Here is a 23,619-nt window from a genome sequence, read left to right as displayed (position 1 = left end):
TATCTACTTGTGATGGAGAAACCAACAAGAACCAGCACATAATTTTTCACTTACCTAATTTATATCCCATAGGAGACTAATTTGGCTTAGCACTCTTCTAAGCTCCAGTGCTATTTCACAGAACCACCTAGGGTTCCACTGACCCACACCTAGTGGTCCCTAAGAAACAGCTACGCTTCCTACCTTGTCTCAGGAATACATGAATGTTTGTAGATTTTCTCAGCTCTAAAAACAGTGTTTACCAAAATCTGCATTTTGCTTTACTGAAGCATAGACAATATTTGGTAGTAAAGGAAGAGGATAATAAGATTTGACTTAACCAAAATTGCATGAAGACTAAAGAACGACTTCACCATCCTGTTTTGCAATGTAGTTTCCAGAAATCAATGGAGATAAAAAGCAGAAAATAACTTTTAAAATTTTACTAACTCCTAAAAATCTGAAAGTTGGATTTAACAGTTTATTATGAGTTATAAGTATCATTTTAAAAACACTGATCCATTAAATCATGTAGAAATAAGTATGCAAAAGTTTGCAAAACAAAACATACTTTAAACATGTTTAAGTATAGAGATTATCTGCAATTCCAGATTTTCAGTCACTTCATTATGCTATGGCAGCCAAGTAATCCTTAACTTCAGTTGGAGTAAGCCTCCTAAATCCAGCTTCATTGCAGATTCCAACTTCTATGTTATCTTCTGTCATCTGCCCTTCAAAGCTTTCCTATTGATGAGGCAGGAAAAAAGGTCAATTTTCCAAACAGTTAATTATAAAATCATTATAAACCCAACTGTTAGATAGATATTGAACTAACCTTTAGGGTTAATATGGCTGTATGAATGGCATCTTCAAGTTCTAGATCTTCATTATATCTAAAGAGTTTTTCGAGAAAAAACAATTATGGCACAATTTATAGTATAATAATTATTTAAACACAACGATAGCAACAACTTAAGACTTTTAAAAAATTTTAAACACTCTTAAATATAACAAGTTACAAATTAATCCTTTTAGTCACCTAATTGAGATAGTTGTCCAATAAGAAACTGACAATAATTTAAAGTGTATTCCCAATATCATGAATATAATCCCAATATGAGTTTATTTTAGGAAACTTCTTTAAGTATAAGTAGTTCAATATAATCAGAATGTGGTGGCATTATAATAATTCTTAAAAATAAAGCAGAAAATACAGACTTTTGCTAAAATTTCTTGTTCTTTTAAGTTATAACTCCATGTGAAATGTTTTGAAGACTCATCAATAAAATGAGTAAAAGAAATGAGAAGTGATTTAAGATCCTAAATTATTTAAGTTTAACAATACCCTGGTCTAATCTTAGCAAAGTTCATCTGTTAGTTAAAGTCAATTACAAATTTCTCACATTAAAAATGTAGAACGTTTTTTGGAGGACTACAATAATGCCGAGTCTAGAATACAACTAGAAATAAGTGAAAGCAATTCATTGTTATTGTTAGGGCAGCGACAGCAGATTTTTACATAGTGCTCCACTTTTATCAAGCATGTTTATCATATACTTACTCTACCATCAATACCAGGTATTTGGCTTCACAATTTATTTTTGTAATTGTCATAATGTAAAATGTTACCACTTAAATCACTTAAAAAGTTTTCTCCAAATCCAACTGTCCTTATATTTTGATAGAAAGAGTTAAGAAATTAAAAAATATTACCAATTAATATATTGAAGAACAGGGAGCCAGAGTGGAGAGTTTTTTGTCTTATGTGTAAGTAGGCTCGAATACAGAATACAACAGATTTTGGACTCAGGATATAAATTATTTAAAGAGAGCTGAAAACCATAAAGTAAGATTGCTAACAAATCCAGTTATGGTGAGCCTACCTTTTCTCAAGAAAAGTTTTTCCATTCACATAGTTCTTTCCCATCGCTGTGGCTTTCCAGGCAAAGTAAGCTCCCTAATAAGGATAAGGAAGAAGAAAACCCATTATTTTAAATAATCTAATTATATTGACCTGCCATTTATTTTTTTTAGCTCTATAATTTGTCTCTAACTTCTCAAGTCACAAGTAGGTTATTCTTTCAAAAAAGTGACAGGGATACAAAAAGGCAAGAAAAGACTTTGGGAGTCATGGGGAGGCCGGTGTCTTCACTGCGGTGGTGGTCTACTCGGGTATTCACCTGTACCAAAATTCCTCAAGTTGCAGCCTTCAAAAGTGTGCAATTTATTGTACACAATTTATGTAAAAAAGCCAGTTAAAGGAAACTGCGGGTAACATAAAGCAAACAATTAAGAGTGATATTTTAGCTTACTAGGATTGAAGGGCTCTATAAAACTGTCATATGTATCTGAAAAGTGGTGCTCAATTCATCATATTGGTGACTAAATTAATTAAAGCAGCAGCATTATGGCATGACTTCCTTCATCTGTTGAAAAAATATACACGCACACGCACATGCGCGCGCGCGCGCGCGCGCACACACACACACACACACCACACATATTTTAAAAGAAACAACTGCCTTTTAGATACAAGGATGAAAAAGGGCAAAAGATAAAATCTAGATTCTTGTGATGGTGGCTTCTGCTACCCACTAAAAAGTAACAGGGCTTGTTATCTAGCTTCAGAAACTCAAAGAGATGTAATAATAAAGTTCTCAAAATACTTAATTTTTCTGATTTAAACAAAAATATTTTCCTTTGCCTTTTTAGATTACAAAGTTAAATCATAGGATTTGAATTAAGCAAACCTGTAAATATCCAATGATACATTAAATATGAAAGATCAGTTCCTAATGATTTTTTTCTTCCAATTCTCCTCACAGCAAATGAGACAGATGCAGAGTAGCAGCATCCTTTATGAATACTTCTAACTCAGAGACCAATCCTTTATTTTAGAGTAGACATGTCACCCATTTTGCAAAACAAAAGACAGTTACATCAATGTTTCCACAGGATTAGTCATACTCAAGTCAGCCCCGAGATTAAACAGTTGGCAAAGAGTACAACACTGTTCTCTAGACCCATATATTTCACAATATTTCTCAAAGTAACAGAATTCTGGACACTTAAAAACATCTGATAAATATTTCAACAAATCATTCAATGATGTGACATGAACGAACAAGACAGAAGAACAGAGGGCAGAACTAAGGTAGCTTCTTCATCGAAAGACTGAATTACCAACACTTCAAATGTGCAAATAAACAGTAACTATTTCATACTTTCTAAAGTCCAAATGAAAAAGACAAAAATTGTTAATTTCAAAATTTTTGTTATTGTTTTTATTAGCTCTTAAAGGAGCACTTTAACAAATCCCTCAAATACATCTGATACTTACTGATGGATCTGACTGAAATAAATATGGTCGCCCCTCATTCCAACCACAAATTAGTAAAGAAACTCCAAATGGACGAACACCACTGAAGAAAGGAAAATGAAAATTACTTGGTTAAAGTCAATCTAAGTAAGTATTAATTCTCAAGTGAAGTAAATTATCAGGTAAACCAAATTAGACTTGTAAGTTCCTTAAAAAATACTTAATACCTCTTTCTGAACAAATCAAATCAAAACAATTCTCTTTGTGGTACCAAGGAATAGTAGTTAAATCATTTCGATAAATGGAGTGACACAAATATTGGGTTGAATAAGGTTGGAGTAACATTAAGTGTCCTAACAAAGTGACAACCTTCAGCAATGCAGTTTTCTCACTGACTTCACACATCAGCAACTAGCTTTACACCACCTCATCCACGTTCACAAACTCAAGAGAATTAAAATGAATATGGATGTGTCAAAGAGTTATTGCTTTCATGGTGTGCTTATGATCATTTCTGATTGGGATGATAAACTTGAAAACAATAGGGTTGTTTGCCTATACTAGTAAAAAGTGTTTTAGTAACTGGCAAAAGAAATTTATTTAGAAGCTACTTTCTGCTGCTTTCCCCTATTATACAAACAGCAAGAAAACATTCAGATTTCTTCCATAAGAAAATATTCTAGCTCCAGTTGAGAAATTATTCATCATGGTGATTTCCTCTACTCATTAAATAAATACAGGAATAGTAAGTCCTCTTTTTTTAATGTATCTACTCCTCTAAAATGATTTCTTTTTCTAATATGACACATTTCAAGTAATAAAGTCAACTTACCCTGATTGGGTATATTCTTGCATCACAGAGGCTACTCTCTGTACCAGCTGAGCTGTGGGAATGGGTTCTTGGTAAACAAGGTAATACTGCTGAGCTAGTTTTCGAGCTCTGTGTACAAGCACTCTAGCGAACAAGGAAGAATTAAAGTTTAATTAAAGTGAAGACATTTTAAAGACTCGTTCTCCTTCTAACAGCATGTAACTCCAGCACAAGTTTAGTAACTATGTGCTCAAAGCCAGTCTTGCTACTACATGATTCCAGTTAATTTACAAGAAAACATCACAGCATCACAGAGATGAGCCACAGGAAATAAATAAGGACAAGGCCAAAAGCGACTAGCAGTACCAGTCAGCTTAATAACAACAGATTCAGTGTATACTAGTACAGTGAGAGCTTTATCTCCCTCCATGGATTCAAGATTGTGCTCTTTCTCCCCAGGGCAGTCACCCTGATGCTTTATACCTCAATCCAGCACACACATATACCCCTGCACACATGACCAGAAGTTCAAGCATTTTTATTCTCTCTGCCTCAAACTTTCTCAGACTACACTTCAAAAAGTCTCTTTCAAGATTAAAGGATAGCAAATAACTACTTGTAACTTAAAAAATGTAAAATTTATCTTAAGAATATACTGTATAATAATCAAGCATATAGCAAAACCAATAGGATGCAACTTTACCTGCTTATGTACTACTGATCTGAATGAATCATGCACATTATCACCCTGTACAATAAAAACTCAGTTTTTTTTTGTTTTTTTTTAAATATATTTTATTGATTTTTTACAGAGAGGAAGGGAGAGAGATAGAGAGTTAGAAACATCGATGAGAGAGAAACATCGATCAGCTGCCTCCTGCACATCTCCCACTGGGGATATGCCCGCAACCCAGGTACATGCCCTTGACCGGAATCGAACCTGGGACCTTTCAGTCCGCAGGCCGACGCTCTATCCACTGAGCCAAACCGGTTTCGGCAATAAAAACTCAGTTTATTCCATCAGTAGTAGCACACTGAGGCATCCCTTCTAGAAACCACTAACAGGATCACATTCCAGAGACACTGTTGCTTTTAAACTTATTAAAGGGAAATTCTGGCTCTACTTATTTTGTTCCACACAAAATCAAGAATGAAGTCATATTCCTTTATTGTTAAATGACAGAGAGCTGTCGATCTCTTTCAACTTGTTGGTCCCTGATGTACAGGATTACTCTCCCCCTTCCTGTGAAATACAAAGGAGTGAACAGATGATCATCTATCAACCTTCTGGCCCTTTCAATACAGTTCCTCATGTTGTGACCCAACCACAAAATTATTTTCATTGCTACTTCATCACTGTCATGTTGCTACTGTTATGAATCGTAATGTAAATATCTGATATGCAGGATGGTCTTAGGCGACCCCTGTGACAGGGTTGTTCGACCGCCAAAGGGGTCGTGACCCACAGGTTGAGAACCGCTGATCTAGATCCTGAATGGCTGTCATATTCAGAAATTTTCAGTGGCCTTTGAGAATTTTGTCCCTTTACTAAAAACAAATAAATAAAATAAGGTCTATTCTGGATGGTGATACTTTCTTCTGCTGCCTGATGACTTTTTAAAATATAGTTTATTATACCTATTATAACTTGTATTGCTTTTATTGTTTTTTAAAATGCATTCGAAAACAGCAAAGCCCTTGAGGTCCAGCCCTTGGATGGTAGAAAAGGGACTGTGCTCAGAAACAGCAAAGCCCTTGAGGTCCAGCCCTTGGATGGTAGAAAAGGGACTGTGCTCAGAAAGGAGAAACTACTGAACAGACGTAAGAAGAGTAAGTACTGTATCGATCTCCTCTTTTACAACCAACTAGCGTGCACTGAGTATCCTCCTTAAAGTAATCCTTTATGCTGCTGTTGTTATACAAAACAAAACAAAAAGGAAGCTGGGAGATTAAAGGATAAACATTCCTTGATTTTTTTTTCTCCTCAAATACAGATTATGAGCAGTCATGAGACGGTGAGAAAATTAAATAGTATAGCATACCTGTAATCTGGGCCCATGCCACTATATACCAGGCCTATATGTTTGGTAATCGGCTCCACTTTGTGCACACTTCGCTCATCATACAGAATGGATTTCTGTTTCTTCTCCGTTGCTAATACCACACCATTGGCAGCTTAAAAAAAGCACACGAAAACACTCCACCTAAATGTTTAATCATTTAAAGACTGCTTCACCAATTTCCTTTTACTTACAAAACTTTTTCTTCTGGATTTCTCTATTAAAACACATTGTGGACCAGTAGTTTTATTGCTAGCTTTGCCCAGTGGCAAGTTTCTACCGAACGAGTACAAAAAAGTTTTACATAGATGTTAAAGGCACGCTTTAAAATTACATAGCCATTGCATTTTGAAGTTATTTATTACATATTCTTACAAGCTAATATCTTTTTCAAGTATGATACTTTGTAAAACACTGTGTAATACGAAGCAAGCATTCTCTGTGATCGTCTGCAATGTGTTAAAATCACCTAAGGAGCCACAGTAAATCAGTTTTCCCCTCAGTGGTCATCCACATACACAAAAATCCCTGCAGCTAACAATACTGCATAACTTTCTCAAAAGTATTCCAGCACATCTAAGAGTCCACATGTTTTAAAATAACAGAATTTTGCCTACTCATCCTACTTTTCTTATAATCTAAAATTTAAAAATCAATGACAAAGACTTTTTTTAAAGGGTATCTTTAGATTAAGTTTTGTAATAACCGTTTCTAAATTACAGGAAGGATGAAAACTGCCAGAGAATAGTGATATATAATTAATGGAAAAATAAAATAATACTCGGTTATCTGAATGGGAAAAACTATAGATTATCACAACTCATTAGATAAAGGTGCTATATTTATTTGGAAAAAAAATTTAATCACCTTGTTAGGCTTACTATATTCTTGAAACTTCAGATACTGTACATTAGAATTGTTAAAAATTATGCTGTCACAGCTTTTTATTCATAAATTAATTACTAATTAATTCCATAAGAACACTGGGATAATAACTATTAGTAGGCATCTGAAATGAATGAAGTATTTAATTACCTTTAATGCCCACTGAAGGGGCTCCTCCAGCTACAGCAGCCAAAGCATATTCAATCTGAACAAGTTTACCAGATGGGCTTAAAAAGAAACAAAGGTGTTTATTAAATTCACACATTCTCAAATATTTATTATAGAAACATCTCCAAATCCTTTAATCAAAAATCAAGAAATAGCTAAACTTTGAAATTTATCATAAAATTGTACGGAAGCTGAACATAGGCGATTTAAACATATTCATAGTGAAGTGCTCATCTGTTCCCTTTGGTTCTTTCCTTGTCTGCCACTTAAAGAAGTAGCATTACTGTAGCCTTTCACCACTTACCCCAACCTTGTGATTTGGGGCAAGTTATTAAATCTCTCTGTACCTCAGTTTTCTAATCTAGAAAATGGAGATAAACAGTACCATAGTAGTTACCTATTTCAAAGGTTGTGAAGATGAAATGAAGTGATGCCTTATGTTCCCGGCACAAAATTAATACTAAGTAAACACCAAAATAGTAACGTTATTAAGAACGTGAATGTGTCTGTTAACTACCAAACAGGAGCATATACCTCATGTGGGTGGAGCTATATATATTTTAGAAAGTGGAATGGCCTAAGACTTAAGACCTAGACATCAGTCACAACAAAGCACTTCCTATATAGTATAATATGCACGTTTACCATATTTATCATTGCATCTTTCTGTATGAAAGCTCACTGATCTGTGAGCTCACTGACCAATCCCTGTATTCAATCATGCCTCCACCCCATTCCAACATCTCTATCTGGGATAACTGAAACAGCCCTTCTAACTACTTTCCCTCTTTCGTCCTCACTTCCATCCATCCCCCCAGCCGGAATTACCTTTGTACCACGTCACTCCCCACTTAAATTCTACAGTAACTTCTGGGTTCACTCAAAATAAAAACTTACTCTAGCCCCACAAGATTGGACCTGACCCACGCTAACTCCTTGCTCACTATACTCGAGCACATCTGCCTTATTCAATTCCTTTACGAGATCAAGCTCTTGCCCAACTTTAGGACTTTCATACCTGCCCATGTTCCCTCTGTCTGCAACGCTCTCTCACCCCTCAATCTTCCAATCTCAAAAATCACCCTCTCGCATGGGCCTTTCCAGACTCTGATTACCCAATCTAAAGTCATGTTCCTTAATCTAGACCCACGCATCTCAGAGGGAAGAGGAGGGCGGAAAGAGATCGACCCAAGAACTTATATGAACATATGCAAAAGCCACGGACACAGACAACAGTGTGGTAGGCTTGGGGGATGGAGGCGGGGCACGCAGGCGGGGTGGAAGGGATCAAAGGGAGGAAAAGGGGGGACATAGGTTATACTTTAAACATAAAGATAAATTTAAAAATAAAGTTATGTTCCTTCTTTAAGCCTCTTTTTGTAAAATTTCCCAGGAAGGAGGAAACATTTTCCAGAATGCAATTACAGGCATCAATTTGTTAACTCGTTTCCTGTTAATATTCCCAACCGCATGTGATACACAAGAATACCTAGGAGGAGATGATAGCGTAGCGCTTTCATTTTTAGTTCCTAAGCTTCAAATCGGGGCATCGAAGAAACCGAAAGTGGGAGATTTTGAACGACACTAGGCCGAAAAGGAGGCTAAAACTCAGATCAAATGTGAAATTGAGGTTTGCTGAGATCTGACCAACATTCCGAGCTCCAGAAGCTCCGGAGTCAGGCCGACTTGGGTCAGGAAGAGAACCCTGAGTTCTGGACGGGACACCCAGCCGCAGCTCGGCCAAAGCTGCCTTCTTCTCTAGTATCCAAAGCGAAAGCAAATCCCTGGCTAGGGCCGGTACCTTCCCACAACCTCAGGGTCGCCCGGGACTCCCGACCTGCGTTCCCGCGGCCTCCCGGCACCGCTTGCTCCCCAGGCCGTGGGCGGGCCCGACAAATGACTTTGCAAAGTCGTACTTCCACCCCCGTCCCCTACTGGGCCCTCCGAGGCACCGAGCCGAAGACCAAGTCGGAAAATAAAGCAAAAAAAAAAAACCCGGTGGGCAAAGATCCTGCAACCTCGGCCACGCAGAGAATCTCCATACCTGAAAGTAGTCAACGAAAAGCTGTAACCGCGCTCCGCCATCTTTGCCCGGAGAGCCAAAGCACGTTCTCGCACCTGCGCTCTACGGCCGGCTTCCTTTCATTCCCCCCCCCGCCCCAGGCGCCTTCCTTCCTCTCCCTCTGATTGGAGGAAGTCAGAGCCGCTCCTGAGGCATGCTGGCCGTTGTAGTTCCAGACGCAGGGTTGTCCGACTCTGCCTCAGTGCGCATGCTCGGAATGGGGGCGGGACTCGACAGCCGCGTAGAAGGCTTCGGTGTTTGCGGCCATGCTGGTGCTGGTGGTTCCGCCGTGGCCTGCAGCCCGGGCACTTCTCCGGAGCTGTTGGCAGCGACTGCAGTGGAAACTTCAGCAGAGCCGGCCAGGCTTCCCCAGCCCTCCGTGGGGTACGTAACGGAGGTCGCGGTAGAGAAGAGGTGGACGAGGGAACGCCAGGCAGCGGGGTGGATACAGTTCATGGGCCGCCGTTCGCCCACGTTTCTGTCAGCGACAGGGGACGTTTTCAGGGACGCTTACTTGGGAACTAGAGACAGTTGTTGTTTTTTGCGCTCCCTCTCCGCAAAAGCAAAAGCCCTCCGACACCTTCGTACACGGAATGTGACTGAGGCTCATTAGCTCAGCATCAGGGGCCGCCACTGTGGGGATCCTTTGATCTTGCGGTTCCTGTCCTCCCGCAGTTTGTCTTTGTGGTAGTGGAGTTCCGTGCAGTTAAATCCTGATCCCCGTGTTTCCCCCGGAAGCTAATTTGAATGGGAAGTGTCTTAGATATTAAAGTTTTATTTGTACATCCTGCTCCATTTCTGAGGTCTACCCGACGTGGTGATGCACCGGCAGCCGGAAGTGAGCGCCCCCCCACCAGGGGCGGGCGCCGGCCTGTGCTCCGGGGGGCCATTCCCAGAGCGAGCCCAGCAGACACCACCTTCCGGCTGGGGACGCGGGCCGGGAAGGGCCCGAGGCTACTCACGCCTTCCAGGGCCCGTGCTGCCCACCGCTGGGCGATGCTGAGAGAGACTTTGAGGTTAAAGGGAATACCAGTTTTTAAGTGCTGCACAGCTTTGTATACTTTTCTATTTCAATTTTTAAAATGTAAGTTTTTTTTTAAATTTATGGATTGATTTTAGAGAGAGGAAGGCTGAGTGAGAGGGGATCAAACCCTCAGCCTTGGCTATTGGCCCCATGCTCTAACTAACTGACCCACCCAGCCCGAGCCTGTATATTCTTGAGTACCTAAAATCAAAAGAAATACTGCAAGTCTGAGGAATGGCAAGGAGCGGAGGAAGGAATCTGTTTGATTTTATAAACAACGTAGAAAAAAGTGAAAGTTTTTTCAAAAAAGTTGATGGTTACATTAATATACAACGAGTGGTGAGCTAGTTCTTTTTCTTAGAGAACAGACAGGAATCGAGATAAAATATGAACTAAGTGACTTAAATAGGGCCTGCCGGCTTATATGACAAAGGAGCTAACTCAGTTTGAATATAATTTTTTTTTTAAAAAAGCCAGTAGGCAGTTTGCTCACTAGGTCAGAAGTGCCCTTTGGGACTCTCAAGCTTAGATTTATTTGTAAAATAACTAGGTGTACTCCCCACCGACAGGATATGGACAAACTCTTGCTAGAATTCCACTGATTTCATTTCAGCAGGTGTCTCTAAGAAAGAAATTATACTTGTGCTTTTTAAAATTGCTTTCTGTATGAGCTTTGGTATAATTTAATAGCTAAGGTTTTCTGTTTAATGTCTACTGAATGTAATATTCTAAATTATCTATAAATATGTCTGTTTTCATATCACTCTTGGTTGTTAAGGATAATTATATTTGAAAATAGTCATTTAAAAACTAAAAACTGATTCTGCAGTCCTCATATTTTAATTTGTAGAACCAGCATTAGCGGTCCAAGGTCCGGCTATATTTACAGAATCAGCAAATGATACGAATGGAAGTAAGGAGATTTCCAGCCTTTTGGATAGTATCTTTTGGATGGCAGCACCCAAAAAGAGACGCACCATTGAAGTTAACCGGTGTAGGAGAAGAAACCCTCAGAAGCTTATTAAAGTTAAGGTAATATGTTCATTTTTGTAGGTGTACTTTTTCTCATGACTATCACTGCATATCTTCCTTGTCTATTCATATAACCTTTGGGTAAATTATTCTCAAATCTTGTATGTCCACTTACTTCTGGCTTAAATAAAATGCAATATTCTCAGTATGTGTGTCTACTGTCGTGTAGCCCAAAGAGTAACACAGTCAAGGAGGGAGTTTGGAGTCTGCACAGAGGACGGGATTGTAAAGAGCCTAAATGACTTTTTAACTGTGAGCTGTGCCACTCCTGAGCTATATAATTTTGAACTATTTGTGGGTAAACATTTTAACTGTAGCAGGACCTGAAATTAAAGTTAGAAGCAATAGTTATATTGAACCTTGGTTTTTCTGGCTTTTACATATTTATTCTATTCTTCATTGTGTCCAGTAAAATACTGTGAAGGAAATTCCTTAGATTGGTAATAAAAATAGCTAACATCTGTTAAGTGACTATTATATACCTAAGATGTGGATTATCTCATCAGTCTAACAGCCCCCCAAAGTAAACAGTGCTTTGATCATTTTTAGGATGAAGAAACTGAGGTAAAAAGAATTTACCTGTGGTCAGGTTTTGAGCCTGGCAGTCTAATTCTTGAGCTCAAATTCTTCTCTTTAAATTTTATTGTGTGTTCCTATCATCAGCCAGTTCCAGATCTCCACTCTCCATTAGATACATGGATACACTGTCTTCATTGACCTAGTACAAAAAATACAGTGTTTATTACCTTTAATCTGTTAATTTATGGCTTCAATGGCTATGTTTGAATTATTGGCATTCCATAGCAGCAGTACAGTACAGATGAAACTCCAGAGCAGAACTTACTATTAAGCTGTTACATTCATTATTAAACTAAGCCCTTAGAACTTAAGCCAAGAAGTGTTAATGAGTCAAAGTTGGAACTAGACTTAAAATCTGGAACTGAAAAATACTTCATTAATTAAACAACAATAATTAATAGAATTGGTTGAGAGAATTTAAAATTTTAGGGACCTGTTATATGATTCCCCTGACTGTTAATTCTGAGGGAAAAGAATAGCTCTTATCCTGTGTATTCATTGAATTGTTTTCTGCTACATGTATTACCCTAGGTGCTTTTTTTTAAATATTAAATTTATTGGAGTGACATTAGCTAATTAAGTTTCAACTATACAATTCTGTGATACATTATGTTTTTTGCATTGTGTTTCCACCACCCAGAATCAAGTTTCCTTCCATCACCATGAATTTGGCTTTCTTTACCTTTCTCTATTTTCCCTACCTCTCTTCTTCTCTGCTAACCACCATACTGTTGTCTGTGAGTGTTTGTTTTGTTTGTTGCTTTCTGTTTTATATCCTACATATAAGTGAAATCATATGGTTTTTATCTTTTTCCAGCGGACTTACTTCACTTACTATGATATTCTGAAGATTCAAATGGCAGTATTTCATCTTTCCGTATGGTTTAGTAGTAGTCCATTGTGTATATGTACCACATCTTCTTTATCCAGTCCTCTACCAAAGGACACTTTGGTTGTTTCCACGTGAATAATGCTGTAATAAACATATGGGTAAATATACATCTTACTAATAAATGTTTTCAAATTTTTCAGGTCAGTACCCAAAAGAGATAGCTCAATTTTTAATTTTTTGAGGACCCTCCATATTGTTTTCCATAGTCTTTATACCAATTTACTTTCCCACTAGCAGTGTATGAAGGTTTCTTTTTCTCCCCGTCCTCTAACACTTGTTTTTATTAATTGGTTTTAGAGAGAGAAAGAAACATCAATTTATTGTTCCACCCATCCACGCATTCATTGGTTGATCCTAGTATATGTCAGGACCAGGGATCGAACCCATAATTTTGGCCTATTGGGACGTTGCTCTAACCAACTGAGCTACCCAGCCAGGGCTCTTTGTGGCTTTAATTTGCATTACCCTTATCACTAGTAAAGTTGAGCATCTTTTTATGTATCTGTTGGCCACTTGTATGTCTAACCGGGGAAAAATGTCTGTTAGGTGCTCTGCCCATTTTCTAATTGATTTTTTGTTCAGTTGTATGAGTTACTTTTATATTTTGGATATTAGCCTATTATTAGAGGTATTGTTTGCAAATGTTTTCTCTCACTCAGTTGGTTGCCGTTTGGTTTTGTTGGCTTTCTTTTGCTGCGCAGGAGCTTTTTAGTTTGATATAGGGGTCTTTTGCCTTAGGGGTCGACTTCATAAAATCCTTTCTCAGATCAAGATCCATAAGTTTAGTACATATGCTTTCTTCTTTGTATTTTACTGTTCCAGGTCTTATATTTAGGTCTTTGGTCCATTTTGAGATCATTTTTGTGTATGTTATCAAATAGCAGTCTTTTCTTTTGCATATGAGTTTCCAATTTTTCCAACACCATATATTAAAGAGGCCTTCTTTTCTCCATTGTATGGTTTTGGCTCCTCTGTAAAAAATTAGTTTTCCATAGATATGTGGGTTTATTTCTGGGCTCTGAATTATATTGCATTTATCTGTGTGTCTGTTTTTCTTCCCACTGTTTTGATATTATCGTTTTAGAGTATAATTTAAAATCATGGAGTGTGATACCTCTGGCTTTGTTCTTTTTCTCTCAGGATAGCTTTGGCTATTTGGGGTCTTTCGTGATTCCCTACAAACTTGATGGTTTTTTGGTTCTATTTCTTTTTATAATGCCATTGGGATTTTGATAGGGATTTCATTAAATCTGTATATTGCTTTAGGTGTTATGACCATTTTAACTGTTGATTCTTCCAATCCATGAATATATAATACCTTTTCATTCCTTTGTGTCTTCTTCAGTCTCTTTCAGTAGTATCTCTGTTTTTCAGTGTACAGGTCTTCACTTCTTTTGTTAAGTTTATTGCTAGGTATTCTATTTTTGTCTGAGATTTCAAACTCACTGAGGAAAGCAGTAAGCTTTTGTAGATTGTTTTTGTATCATGCTACTTTGCTGTATTTGTTTATTGTTCCTAATAGTTTTTGGTGGAGTCTTTAGGGTTTTTTAATGTAAATAATCATGTTATTTGCAAAAAGTGACAATTTTACTTCTTCATTCCCAATTTGGATGCCTTTTATTTCTTTCTCTTGCCTGATTGCTCTGGCTAGGACTTCCAGTACTATGTGAATATCAGTGGTGAGAGTGAACATCCTTGTCTTGTTTCTGATCTTAGAGGAAAATATTGTCTTCATTATTGAAAATACTAGGGGCTCAGTGCACGAAATTTGTGCACTGGTAGGGTCCCTAGTGGCTGCCGGCTGCCAGCTGAGTATTCCCTCCCTTCCCCCAGCCACCTGCCACCGCTGGCCAGGGCCTCCCTCCCTTCCCCAGGCCAGCCCCACCCCCTGCTCAAACTCCCGGACAACCTCCTGGTTGAGGGGACAATTTGCATATTGTGCTTTTATTATATAGGATTACAGATGCCCCCTTTTTGCCCCCATTGACCCACTCCCCCCACCCCAGGCCTTCACAGCACTATTTTCTATGTCTATGGGTTATGCATATCCTATATAATAAAAGCCCAATATGCTGAGTGTATGACGGTTCGTTTGACCAGTCGCTATGACGCGCACTGACCACCAGGAGGCAGATGCTCCAACCTGTAGGTTAGCTTGCTGCTGGGGTCCCACCGATCGGGACTGGACGAAATGGGCCAGACACTCCCTGGAGCCCTCCCACAGTCCCTCCCCAGCCCCAATCATGCACCAGTGGGGTCCCTCAGCCTGGCCTGCACCCTCTTGCAATCCAGGACCCCTCAGGAAATGTTGGAGAGCCAGTTTCAGCCCAATCCCCACAGGCCAGGCTAAGGGACCCCACCAGTGCAGAAATCCGTGCACCAGGCCTCTAGTATGCATATAAGTTCTTTGGTTAATCTCTTTCAACCCACCCTCCTCCTCCTCCTCCCTTCAGATTCATCAGTCTGTTCCATGCTTCCATGTCTCTAGATCTGTTTTGTCCATCAGTTTGTTTTGTTTATTAGATTCCACATATAAGTGAGACCATGTGATACTTGTCTTTCTCTGACTGGCTTATTTCGCTTGGCATAATGCTAACCAAGGTCCCTCCATGCTGTCTCAAAGGGTAAGAGATCCTTCTTTTTTTACATCTGCATAGTATTCTATTGTGTAAATGTACCACGGTTGTTTTATCCACTCATTTACTGATGGGTACTTGAGCTGTTTCTAGATCTAAGTATTGTAAATAGCGCTGCTGTGAACATACTGGGTGCATGTATTCTTTCTGATTGGTGTTTTTGGATTCTTCGGATATATTCTAAGAAGTGGTATCACTAGATCAAATGGCAATTCCATTTTTTAATTTTTAGGAAACTTCATACTGTTTTTTATAGTGTCTGTGCCAGTCTGCATTCCCACCAGCAGTGCACTAGGGTTCTCTTTTCTCCACATACTTGCCAGCACTTGTCATTTGTTGAGTTGTTGAGTTGAGAGTTTCTTATGTATCACCTTATTATGTTGAGATACTTTCCTTCTATTTTGAGTTTTTTTGAGTGTTTTTTTTTTTAATATATTTTATTGATTTTTTACAGAGAGGAAGGGGGAGAGAGTTAGAAACATCGATCAGCTGCCTCCTGCACATCTCCCACTGGGGATGTGCCCACAACCCAGGTACATGCCCCCGACCGGAATCAAACCTGGGACCTTTCAGTCCGCAGACCGACGCTCTATCCACTAAGCCAAACCGGTTTCGGCTTTTTTGAGTGTTTTAATATAAATTGATGTTGTATCTTCTCAAATGCTTTTTCTGCACCTATTGACAGGATCATATGATTGTTATCCTTTATTTTGTTAATGTGATTTATCCCATGGATCAATTTGCACTCTACTTGATAGTGATGTATTATCTTTTTAATGTATTGTATTTTATTTACTTGTATTTTGTCTGGGATATTTGTATCTATATTTACTAAAGATATTGGCCTCTAATTTTCTTTTTTTGTGTTGTCCTTGCTAGGTTGGTTGGTTGGTTGGTTTTTTTCTTGCCTGATTTTGATATCAGGGTCATGTTGGCCTCATAAAATGTCTCTTCTTCAATATTTGCAAGAGTTTAAGGAGGATAGCTATTAAATCTTCTGTGACAGTTTGTTTACTAATGAAGCCATCTGGTCCTGGACTTTTACTTTGGGGGAAGTTTTTTATGACTGTTTCAATTTCTTTACTGTTGATCAGTCTATATTTTTTAATTCATCATGATTCAGGCAAGGAAGGTTAAATATTTCTAAGACCTTGCCCATTTCTTCTAGGTAATCAAATTTGGTAGAATATATAGTGTTTCATAGTATCCTTCTATGGTCCTTTGTATTTCTCTGGTTTCCAGTATAACATCTCCTCTTTCATTTCTGGTTTTGTTTGAGTCTTTTCTTTTTTTCCTTATTGTGTAAAGCCAGACATTTCCCAGTTTTATTCATCTTTATTTCCTTTCTTCTACTGACTTTGGGTTTCTTTTGTTATTCTTTCTCTAGTTCTTTAAGGTGAAATATTAGGTTGTTTATTTGAGATTTTTTCTTGTTTCTTGAGGTCAGCCGGTAGTGCTATAAACTTTCCTCTTATTACCACTTGTGCTATATCCCCCAGATTTTGATATGTTGTATTGTCGTTCTCACTTGTCTCTGTAACTTTTTGTGTTGTTGTTAATCCTCATCCAAGGATACTGTTTGCATTGATTTTTTTTCTTTTTTTAAGAGAGAGTGGAAAGGGGTTAGGGAGGGGAGAAGGGAGGAAAGAGAGAAACATTGGTGGGAGAGAAACACATCGATTGGTTGTCTCTCGTATGCACTCCACCAGGGCCAGGAAACAAAACCTGTGGCCCTTTGGTGAGAAACATTGATAGGTCACCTCCCTCATGCACCTTGACTGGGGATCAAATCCACAATCTGGGTATTTGCCCTGACCATGAATCAAACTCGCCACCTTTTGGTGTACAGGACAATGCTCTAACCAACTGAGCCATACTCGCCAGGGCTGAAATCTTTTGTTGTTGTTGTTGTTTTATATTTGAGACTTCACTGTTCAGTAGGTTGATAAGTAAAGATCTTTCTTTTGTTTTCCAGTAGGCGTTGCTGAAGCATAACTCACAGTTGCATAGCTTCCTCCCCTCACCCTCCCAGAGCTTACAGCAGCCCCAGCAGATGCTGTAGCAGTAGCAGTGGATGTGTCAATGGCAGCACACTCTCTCTGCAACACTGAAGACTAGAAGGGCAGAAGTATTTCTCCCTGAGTGTCAGGCACACACTGCAGCTCAACCCAGTGACGGGCTTCTGGGATCTCTGTGGGGTGGTGGTGTCTTTGCTATGGAATCTGACCTGTATTCCCTGGGGAGGTGGGCAGCTCTTGGCACCACCCCCATGGGGGATTGTGGTAGGCGATGGGTCTCTGAGTCTGTGAGATCCCGACACTGCCTCCTAGATGCTGCTAGCAGTGTTGTCCTTTCTGAGGCGTCCCAGGTGCCTCCACCAGGCTCCACTGCAGTGGGCGGGGTGGGGTGGGTGGGGAATGGTCTGTTCTTGAGTTTGTGGCCTTGCTCTCCTTCCAGTAATGGTGGCTGCCCGACCTCAGCTGCCATATCTCTGCCCTGTCATTAGGTTAAGCTGCAGTATGCTCCTGCTGCTTACAGTTGGATGTCTCTGCCCCTCCAGTCCTCAGGGCTGCAGAGAGAGTGCACTGTAACCTTATACCTCCCCTGCTACCTATCTGCAGCTGGCCCTGTGAGTTTGAGGAGGGTGAGGGAAAGCCGCTCTGCATCTGTGGCTTTGTCTTCTGCCTGGTAATAGCAGCTACTAGACCACAGCTGCCACGCTTTTGTATTCCATCTCTGCCCTGCACTGGGTTTCGCTGCAGTGTTTACTGGTCACTCAGGAGGAATGTTGATTCTGATTCTGTTCCTTAGGGCTGCAGTGTGTGCGCTGTAACCCAACACTTTTCCTACTACTGAGGGGCCATAGTGAGCTCTGGGCTGCTGCTGTGATACCCATGTCTGCCCATCCTCCTTCCCATCTCCTCTTTTCCCTGAGATACACCCACCTTCAGATGCATGGATCTCTCAGCTGTATTTATGTGTTGAGCAGAGAATCCTCTATTGCATTATAGCTGTCGAACTTGTAACTTCAATCATGCACATCCTGCTGATGTCATTCCTATTTTTCTTTATATTTCACACCTACTTTTAAACACGTCAAAAAGACTTCTTTAAAGGTTGTCATTTTCTCATTAAAGTTGGATAGATATGTGTAAAAACTCATTAAAATACCCTCAATTTATAACAAGGCAGGGAAGTTTTACATTAAGGAGTAATCAATGTTCCTATGTTAAAAAAGAAAATTATACCATCTACCAAACTATACTTCACATAGGGATTTGAGTTATACTGTGATAAATCAGGAAGCCAGCTTGTAATGTGTCTATTATTTTGTTTTTCCGAAGATAAATTGAAAGGAAAAGTTAATTTTTTTGTATTGTATGCTTAGCATTTGAAGATGTGGAACGAAATAGAGTACCGTTTTAAATAATATGATTGCTGTGTAGATTCAAAATCAGTGGACCTGAGTTGTAGTCCCAGTTTTTCTACTAACTCAAACTCAATATTGTTTGTCCTCAGTTTTTCTATTAAAGTGAGGTTGAACCAGATGGTATGTGACTTCTCATGCAGAAAACTTAAATATAAGCATCACTCCTATCAGTAATTTTTTGTTCATTATTTTGCCTCTTGTTAAAATATGGTTTTTTTGTTGTTGTTGATTTTTTTTATAGCACAACATAGACGTTTGTCCTGAATGTGGTCACCTGAAACAGAAACATGTCCTTTGTGGCTATTGCTATGAGAATGTGCGCAAGGAGACTGCAGAAATCAGAAAAGAGATGGGGAAACAAGAAGGGGGCCCTTTTAAGGCTCCTACTGTAGAGACCATGGTGCTGTACAGGGGAGAGACACCATCTGAACAAGATCAGGGCAAGAGGATCATTGAACGAGAAAAGAAGCGACCATCCTGGTTCACCCAGAATTGACACCAGAGATGTTTAAAAAGGGTAACTTAACGTAAAACATTTCTCCTGGAAAAGAGGAAGTTTTTTTATTTTTCATTTTTGTGTCTTAAAATCAATATAGCTTAAAACATTCTTCATAAGATGTTTTGTGTGGGTAATTTGAAGACTATATCGGGAATAAAATCAAAATGTTTGTGCAGAGGCTCTGGATTTATATGTCTGTTTCTATTATAAGGTTTTAAGTAAACATTAAATTTTCAGGACAAAACAATAAAATAATTTACAATTCATACCAAGAGTTCCGTGTTTGGCTCTGATTTTGTTTGCCAGTGTTTTTTCTTACACAAGTATACTTACACAAATACTTTTGTTTAAGTAACACCTGGAAGTGGTTTATTATTTTAATTCTGGATATTGTTGTTTAAGATGGTAATTCTAGCAATAAGAAAAGGTTTGTTCTTGTTTGGGGTTTTTTGTTTTGTTTTTGAAAACTAAAATTGCCTTTGGTGGAATTTATATGGGATGCATTATGTTAATTTACTTAGAAAAAATAGTTCTTGACATTTTACATGAAATCAAAATAACATTTAGTAACGAACTATAGAAATGATCCCTGAAAGTATAGTCTTCAAAATAACATTTAGAATTCATTAAATAGCTCATGAGATTTGTAATTTATTGTTTTGGGAGAAAGACTTTTTTTTTAAATATATTTTATTGATTTTTTACAGAGAGGAAGGGAGAGGGTTAGAGAGTTAGAAACATCGATCAGCTGCCTCCTGCACACCTACTGGGGATGTGCCCACAACCAAGGTACATGCCCTTGACCAGAATCGAACCTGGGACCTTTCAGTCCTCAGGCTGACGCTCTATCCACTAAGCCAAACCGGTTAGGGCGGGAGAAAGACTTTTAAAAGCAGATGTGAGTGAATTCAAAGTACACAGAAAGTGTGCTAAGGATGTTGCCTTTACATTTTCCTTTTAGTGTGTCCTTTTAGTTTATTTTACATTTTTATCTCATTGTAGCAATGACCTTTTTAACTTAAAGCAAATAATTTAATATTTCTCTCTCACTCTATATCTACCCTGAGCCCAAGGTTTGCTATATTTTTTCCTAAGTAAGATAACTTATTAAAGTACACAGAGGTAAGTAAGTTGGGGATTATGGTTAAATGGAAAATCAGTAGACATGATAAAACCCAGGGATATATTTTAAACAATGCATATAACAGTAGCCTGAATAAGTACTAGAATTAGGCATTTGAACTTTCTTTTCCTTGGAAAGAGTTTACATGGATAAGTCTCTACAAGTTAAGACACGGTCCAGGAATACACCACTATCTTGGTACTAAGACCTGATGGACATTTCTCCCAGATGACTTTACTAGTATAATGAGAATTCTGTGAAGGGGTAATCCATGTTATTCCTAGAAGTAAAATGACCAGTTTCATGCAGTATAGTAAGACCAATAATATGTTAAAATGCAATTCATTAAAAGAAAATCCTTAAAACTACATATTGGAATCCCAGTAAATAACTCTTTTAAGACTTGGCATATGGGCATAAAATTGAGTTTCTAGAGTAATTATCTGAATATTCTTATTAACGTACTTCTCTGCAGGTACTATTTCTTAGTATCTGACAAGCCTTAAAAATGCTGTGTCACACTTATTAGGTGTACCAGTTAATAATGCAGATTTTTTTCAATAGATGGGAGTTACACATATGTTGATATATATGTGATTTGATATGTATGCTATTTTATTGTATTGACAACTAGCTTCAAAACTTCATATGTCAAATTTGCTGAAAGTATTAACATCATAGATATTTTTATGCTTAGAAATGTTGAATTTTGTGCCAAAAAAAGAGCATTTGCGGAAAGTTTTAATTCATTATTTTGAAAAAAAAGTTATCGAATACTTCAGGAAGCTTATGGTGAACAAGCTCCATCTCAAGATACTTGTGAACGCTGGTTTAAACACTATAAAAGTGATGATTTTGATGTGAAAGACAAAGAACGTCCAGGTAAACCAAAAAAGTTTGAAGACCAACAATTACAAGCATTATTGGATGACGGTATATGTCAAATTCAAAACAACTTGCAAAAAGATTAAACATTGTTCAGCAAACAATTTCCAATTGTTCACAGCAATGGGAAAGATTTTAAAGGAAGGAAAATGGGTGCCACATCAACTGAACGAAAGACAAATGGAAAACCGAAAAGTCATCAGTAAAACGTTGCTTCAACAGCACACAAAAAAATTTTTTTGCATCGAATTGTGACTGGCGATGAAAAGTGGATTTATTTTGAGAATACCAAATGCACAAAATCATGGGTTGATCCAGGTCAGCCATCAACATCGAGTGCAAGGCCAAATCGCTTTGGAAAGAAGATAATGCTCTGTGTTTGATGGGATCAGGAAGGTGTGGTGTATTATGAGCTTCTAAAACTAGGTGAAACCGTTAATACTGATCGCTACCAACAACAAATAATCAAATTGAACCACCCTTTGATCGTGAAACGACCAGAATGTTCCAGAAGACACAGCAAAGTAATTTTGCTTTATGATGATGCAGTTATAGGCATGTAAAGAGATCTTGCCTGGGAAGTATTAACCCACCCGCCATATTCACCAGACCTTGCTCCTTCAGATGACCACTTGTTCCGATCGATGGCACATGCACTTTCTGAGCAGCACTTCAAAACATACAAAGAAGTGGAAAATTGGGTCTCTGAATGGTTTGCCTCAAAACAAGAAAAGTTCTATTGGGACGGTGTCCACAAATTACCTGAAAGATGGGGAAATGTGTAGCTAGCAACGGACATTACTTTGAATAAAGCACTTTTGATGTTTCTCTTGAAATTATCATGTTTTCTTTGATTACAAAATTCGCATTATTAACCAGTATACCTGGTAAGTTTAATTTCTTACTGTATTTTTCACTTTTATACTATTTATAAACATTTTCTTAATTTCAAAATGTAATATTTTATTAATTATGTTTTAAATTTTATTTATACCTTAATTGTCTTGTGATCAGAGAAGGTACTGTATGCTTTTAGTCTTTTATAATTTGTAGAGTCTTGCTACATGACAACTCAATGTATGATCAGTATTTGTAAGTGGTTCATTTGCCCTTGAGCATAATACTTATTCTGCAGTTGTTGGATGCAGTATTCTGAATATATTATTTATGTTTAATTTGCTGGTTATATTTTTAAGATTTAAACCCTTATATTTTTCCAGTTTGCTTTAGCATTTACCACTGTCTATTTTTATATCTCTTCCACTTTTTTGTATAAATTATATATTATGTTTATAGATAAATACATGTTCAAAATTATTATATATTCTTAGTGAACAAAATATTTTCTCATTTTGAGGTGCTTCCCCTCCTATCTAGTAATATTATTTGCCTTAAAGTCTACTTTGATATTAATATTGCTATTTCAATTGTATTTTGGGTTGTGTTTACACATTTTGTACTCTTTTATATTGAATATAATATTTTTACATTTCAATATAACTCCATAACCTATATCATTTCTACTTTTCTCATTCTTGTCTATCTTTTTTTAAAACTATATTTTCGGTTAATAAACTATTGCATTTTTTGGCAGTTTGGAAGATATGCAGTCTTTTAGCAGTTGTTTCTGAGATCATAGCCTGTATCCTGACTCATCAGACTTAAATATTACTTTGCAATTTTACTTTCTTCCTGAGTAACGTAGGATATTAGAACACTTTCGTTCAGTTTTATCTCTTCTTGAAGATTCAATTTTGATTCTGCCTAAAATATAAACCTTAAGAAAATAATAAGCAATTAATACTTGTTTTGATTATATATTTATCAATTTCATTCCTTTTGGGATCTCAAATTTGCTATATGAGGTAAGTTTTCTTGTGCCATAGGTCAGGTCTGCTAATGATAAAATTATTTCAGCTTTTGTTTTTCTAAAATATTTTTAATTCATCTTCATATTTGAAGGCTATTTTTAAATATATATTTTTATTGATTTCAGAGAGGAAAGGAGAGGGAGAGAGAGAAACATCAATGATGAGAGAATCATTGATTGGCTGCCTTCAGCACCCCTCCTATTGGGAATCAAGCCCCTAACCTGGTCATATTGCCCTGACAAGGAACCTCCTGATTCATAGGTCGATGCTCAAACACTGAGCCACACTGGTAGGGCTGAAGGACATTTTTGCTGTAAATTAGGAATCAGAACAACAAAGGTATTATTCCATTAACATTAAACTT

General features: G+C 37.9%; 2 protein-coding genes and 1 pseudogene across 3 annotated transcripts; 1 reads left to right on the top strand and 2 right to left on the bottom strand.

The window, feature by feature from the left end:
- Nucleotides 1-407: 407 nt before the first annotated feature.
- On the bottom strand, nucleotides 408-9,386 carry PSMA2 (proteasome 20S subunit alpha 2). The gene is made up of 8 exons (XM_036327422.1): nucleotides 9,267-9,386; nucleotides 7,205-7,281; nucleotides 6,152-6,284; nucleotides 4,131-4,253; nucleotides 3,320-3,401; nucleotides 1,863-1,936; nucleotides 815-872; nucleotides 408-723 (listed from the first exon to the last, which is right to left on the bottom strand). Exons 1-8 carry the CDS (start codon nucleotides 9,305-9,307, stop codon nucleotides 607-609), a joined length of 705 nt encoding a protein of 234 aa, XP_036183315.1. The 5' UTR covers nucleotides 9,308-9,386; the 3' UTR covers nucleotides 408-606.
- A 103-nt stretch (nucleotides 9,387-9,489) lies between these two features.
- Nucleotides 9,490-19,650, top strand: MRPL32 (mitochondrial ribosomal protein L32). Of its 2 annotated transcripts, XM_036327424.1 has the most exons (4): nucleotides 9,490-9,668; nucleotides 11,159-11,340; nucleotides 12,737-12,909; nucleotides 19,119-19,252. In XM_036327424.1, exons 1-3 carry the CDS (start codon nucleotides 9,551-9,553, stop codon nucleotides 12,884-12,886), a joined length of 450 nt encoding a protein of 149 aa, XP_036183317.1. In that variant the 5' UTR covers nucleotides 9,490-9,550; the 3' UTR covers nucleotides 12,887-12,909; nucleotides 19,119-19,252. The 2 variants fall into 2 exon arrangements, with proteins under 2 accessions (XP_036183317.1, XP_036183316.1); XM_036327423.1 differs by lacking the exon at nucleotides 12,737-12,909 and having other exon boundaries at nucleotides 9,502-9,668; nucleotides 19,119-19,650.
- Nucleotides 19,651-19,891: 241 nt separating this feature from the next.
- Nucleotides 19,892-19,981, bottom strand: LOC118666720 (annotated as a pseudogene).
- Nucleotides 19,982-23,619: the final 3,638 nt, after the last annotated feature.

The sequence above is a fragment of the Myotis myotis genome, unplaced genomic scaffold (genome assembly GCF_014108235.1).
Source record: "Myotis myotis isolate mMyoMyo1 unplaced genomic scaffold, mMyoMyo1.p scaffold_m19_p_11, whole genome shotgun sequence".
NCBI classification, from domain to species: Eukaryota; Metazoa; Chordata; class Mammalia; order Chiroptera; family Vespertilionidae; genus Myotis; species Myotis myotis.
This window is presented reverse-complemented; position numbering and strand designations above follow the sequence as displayed.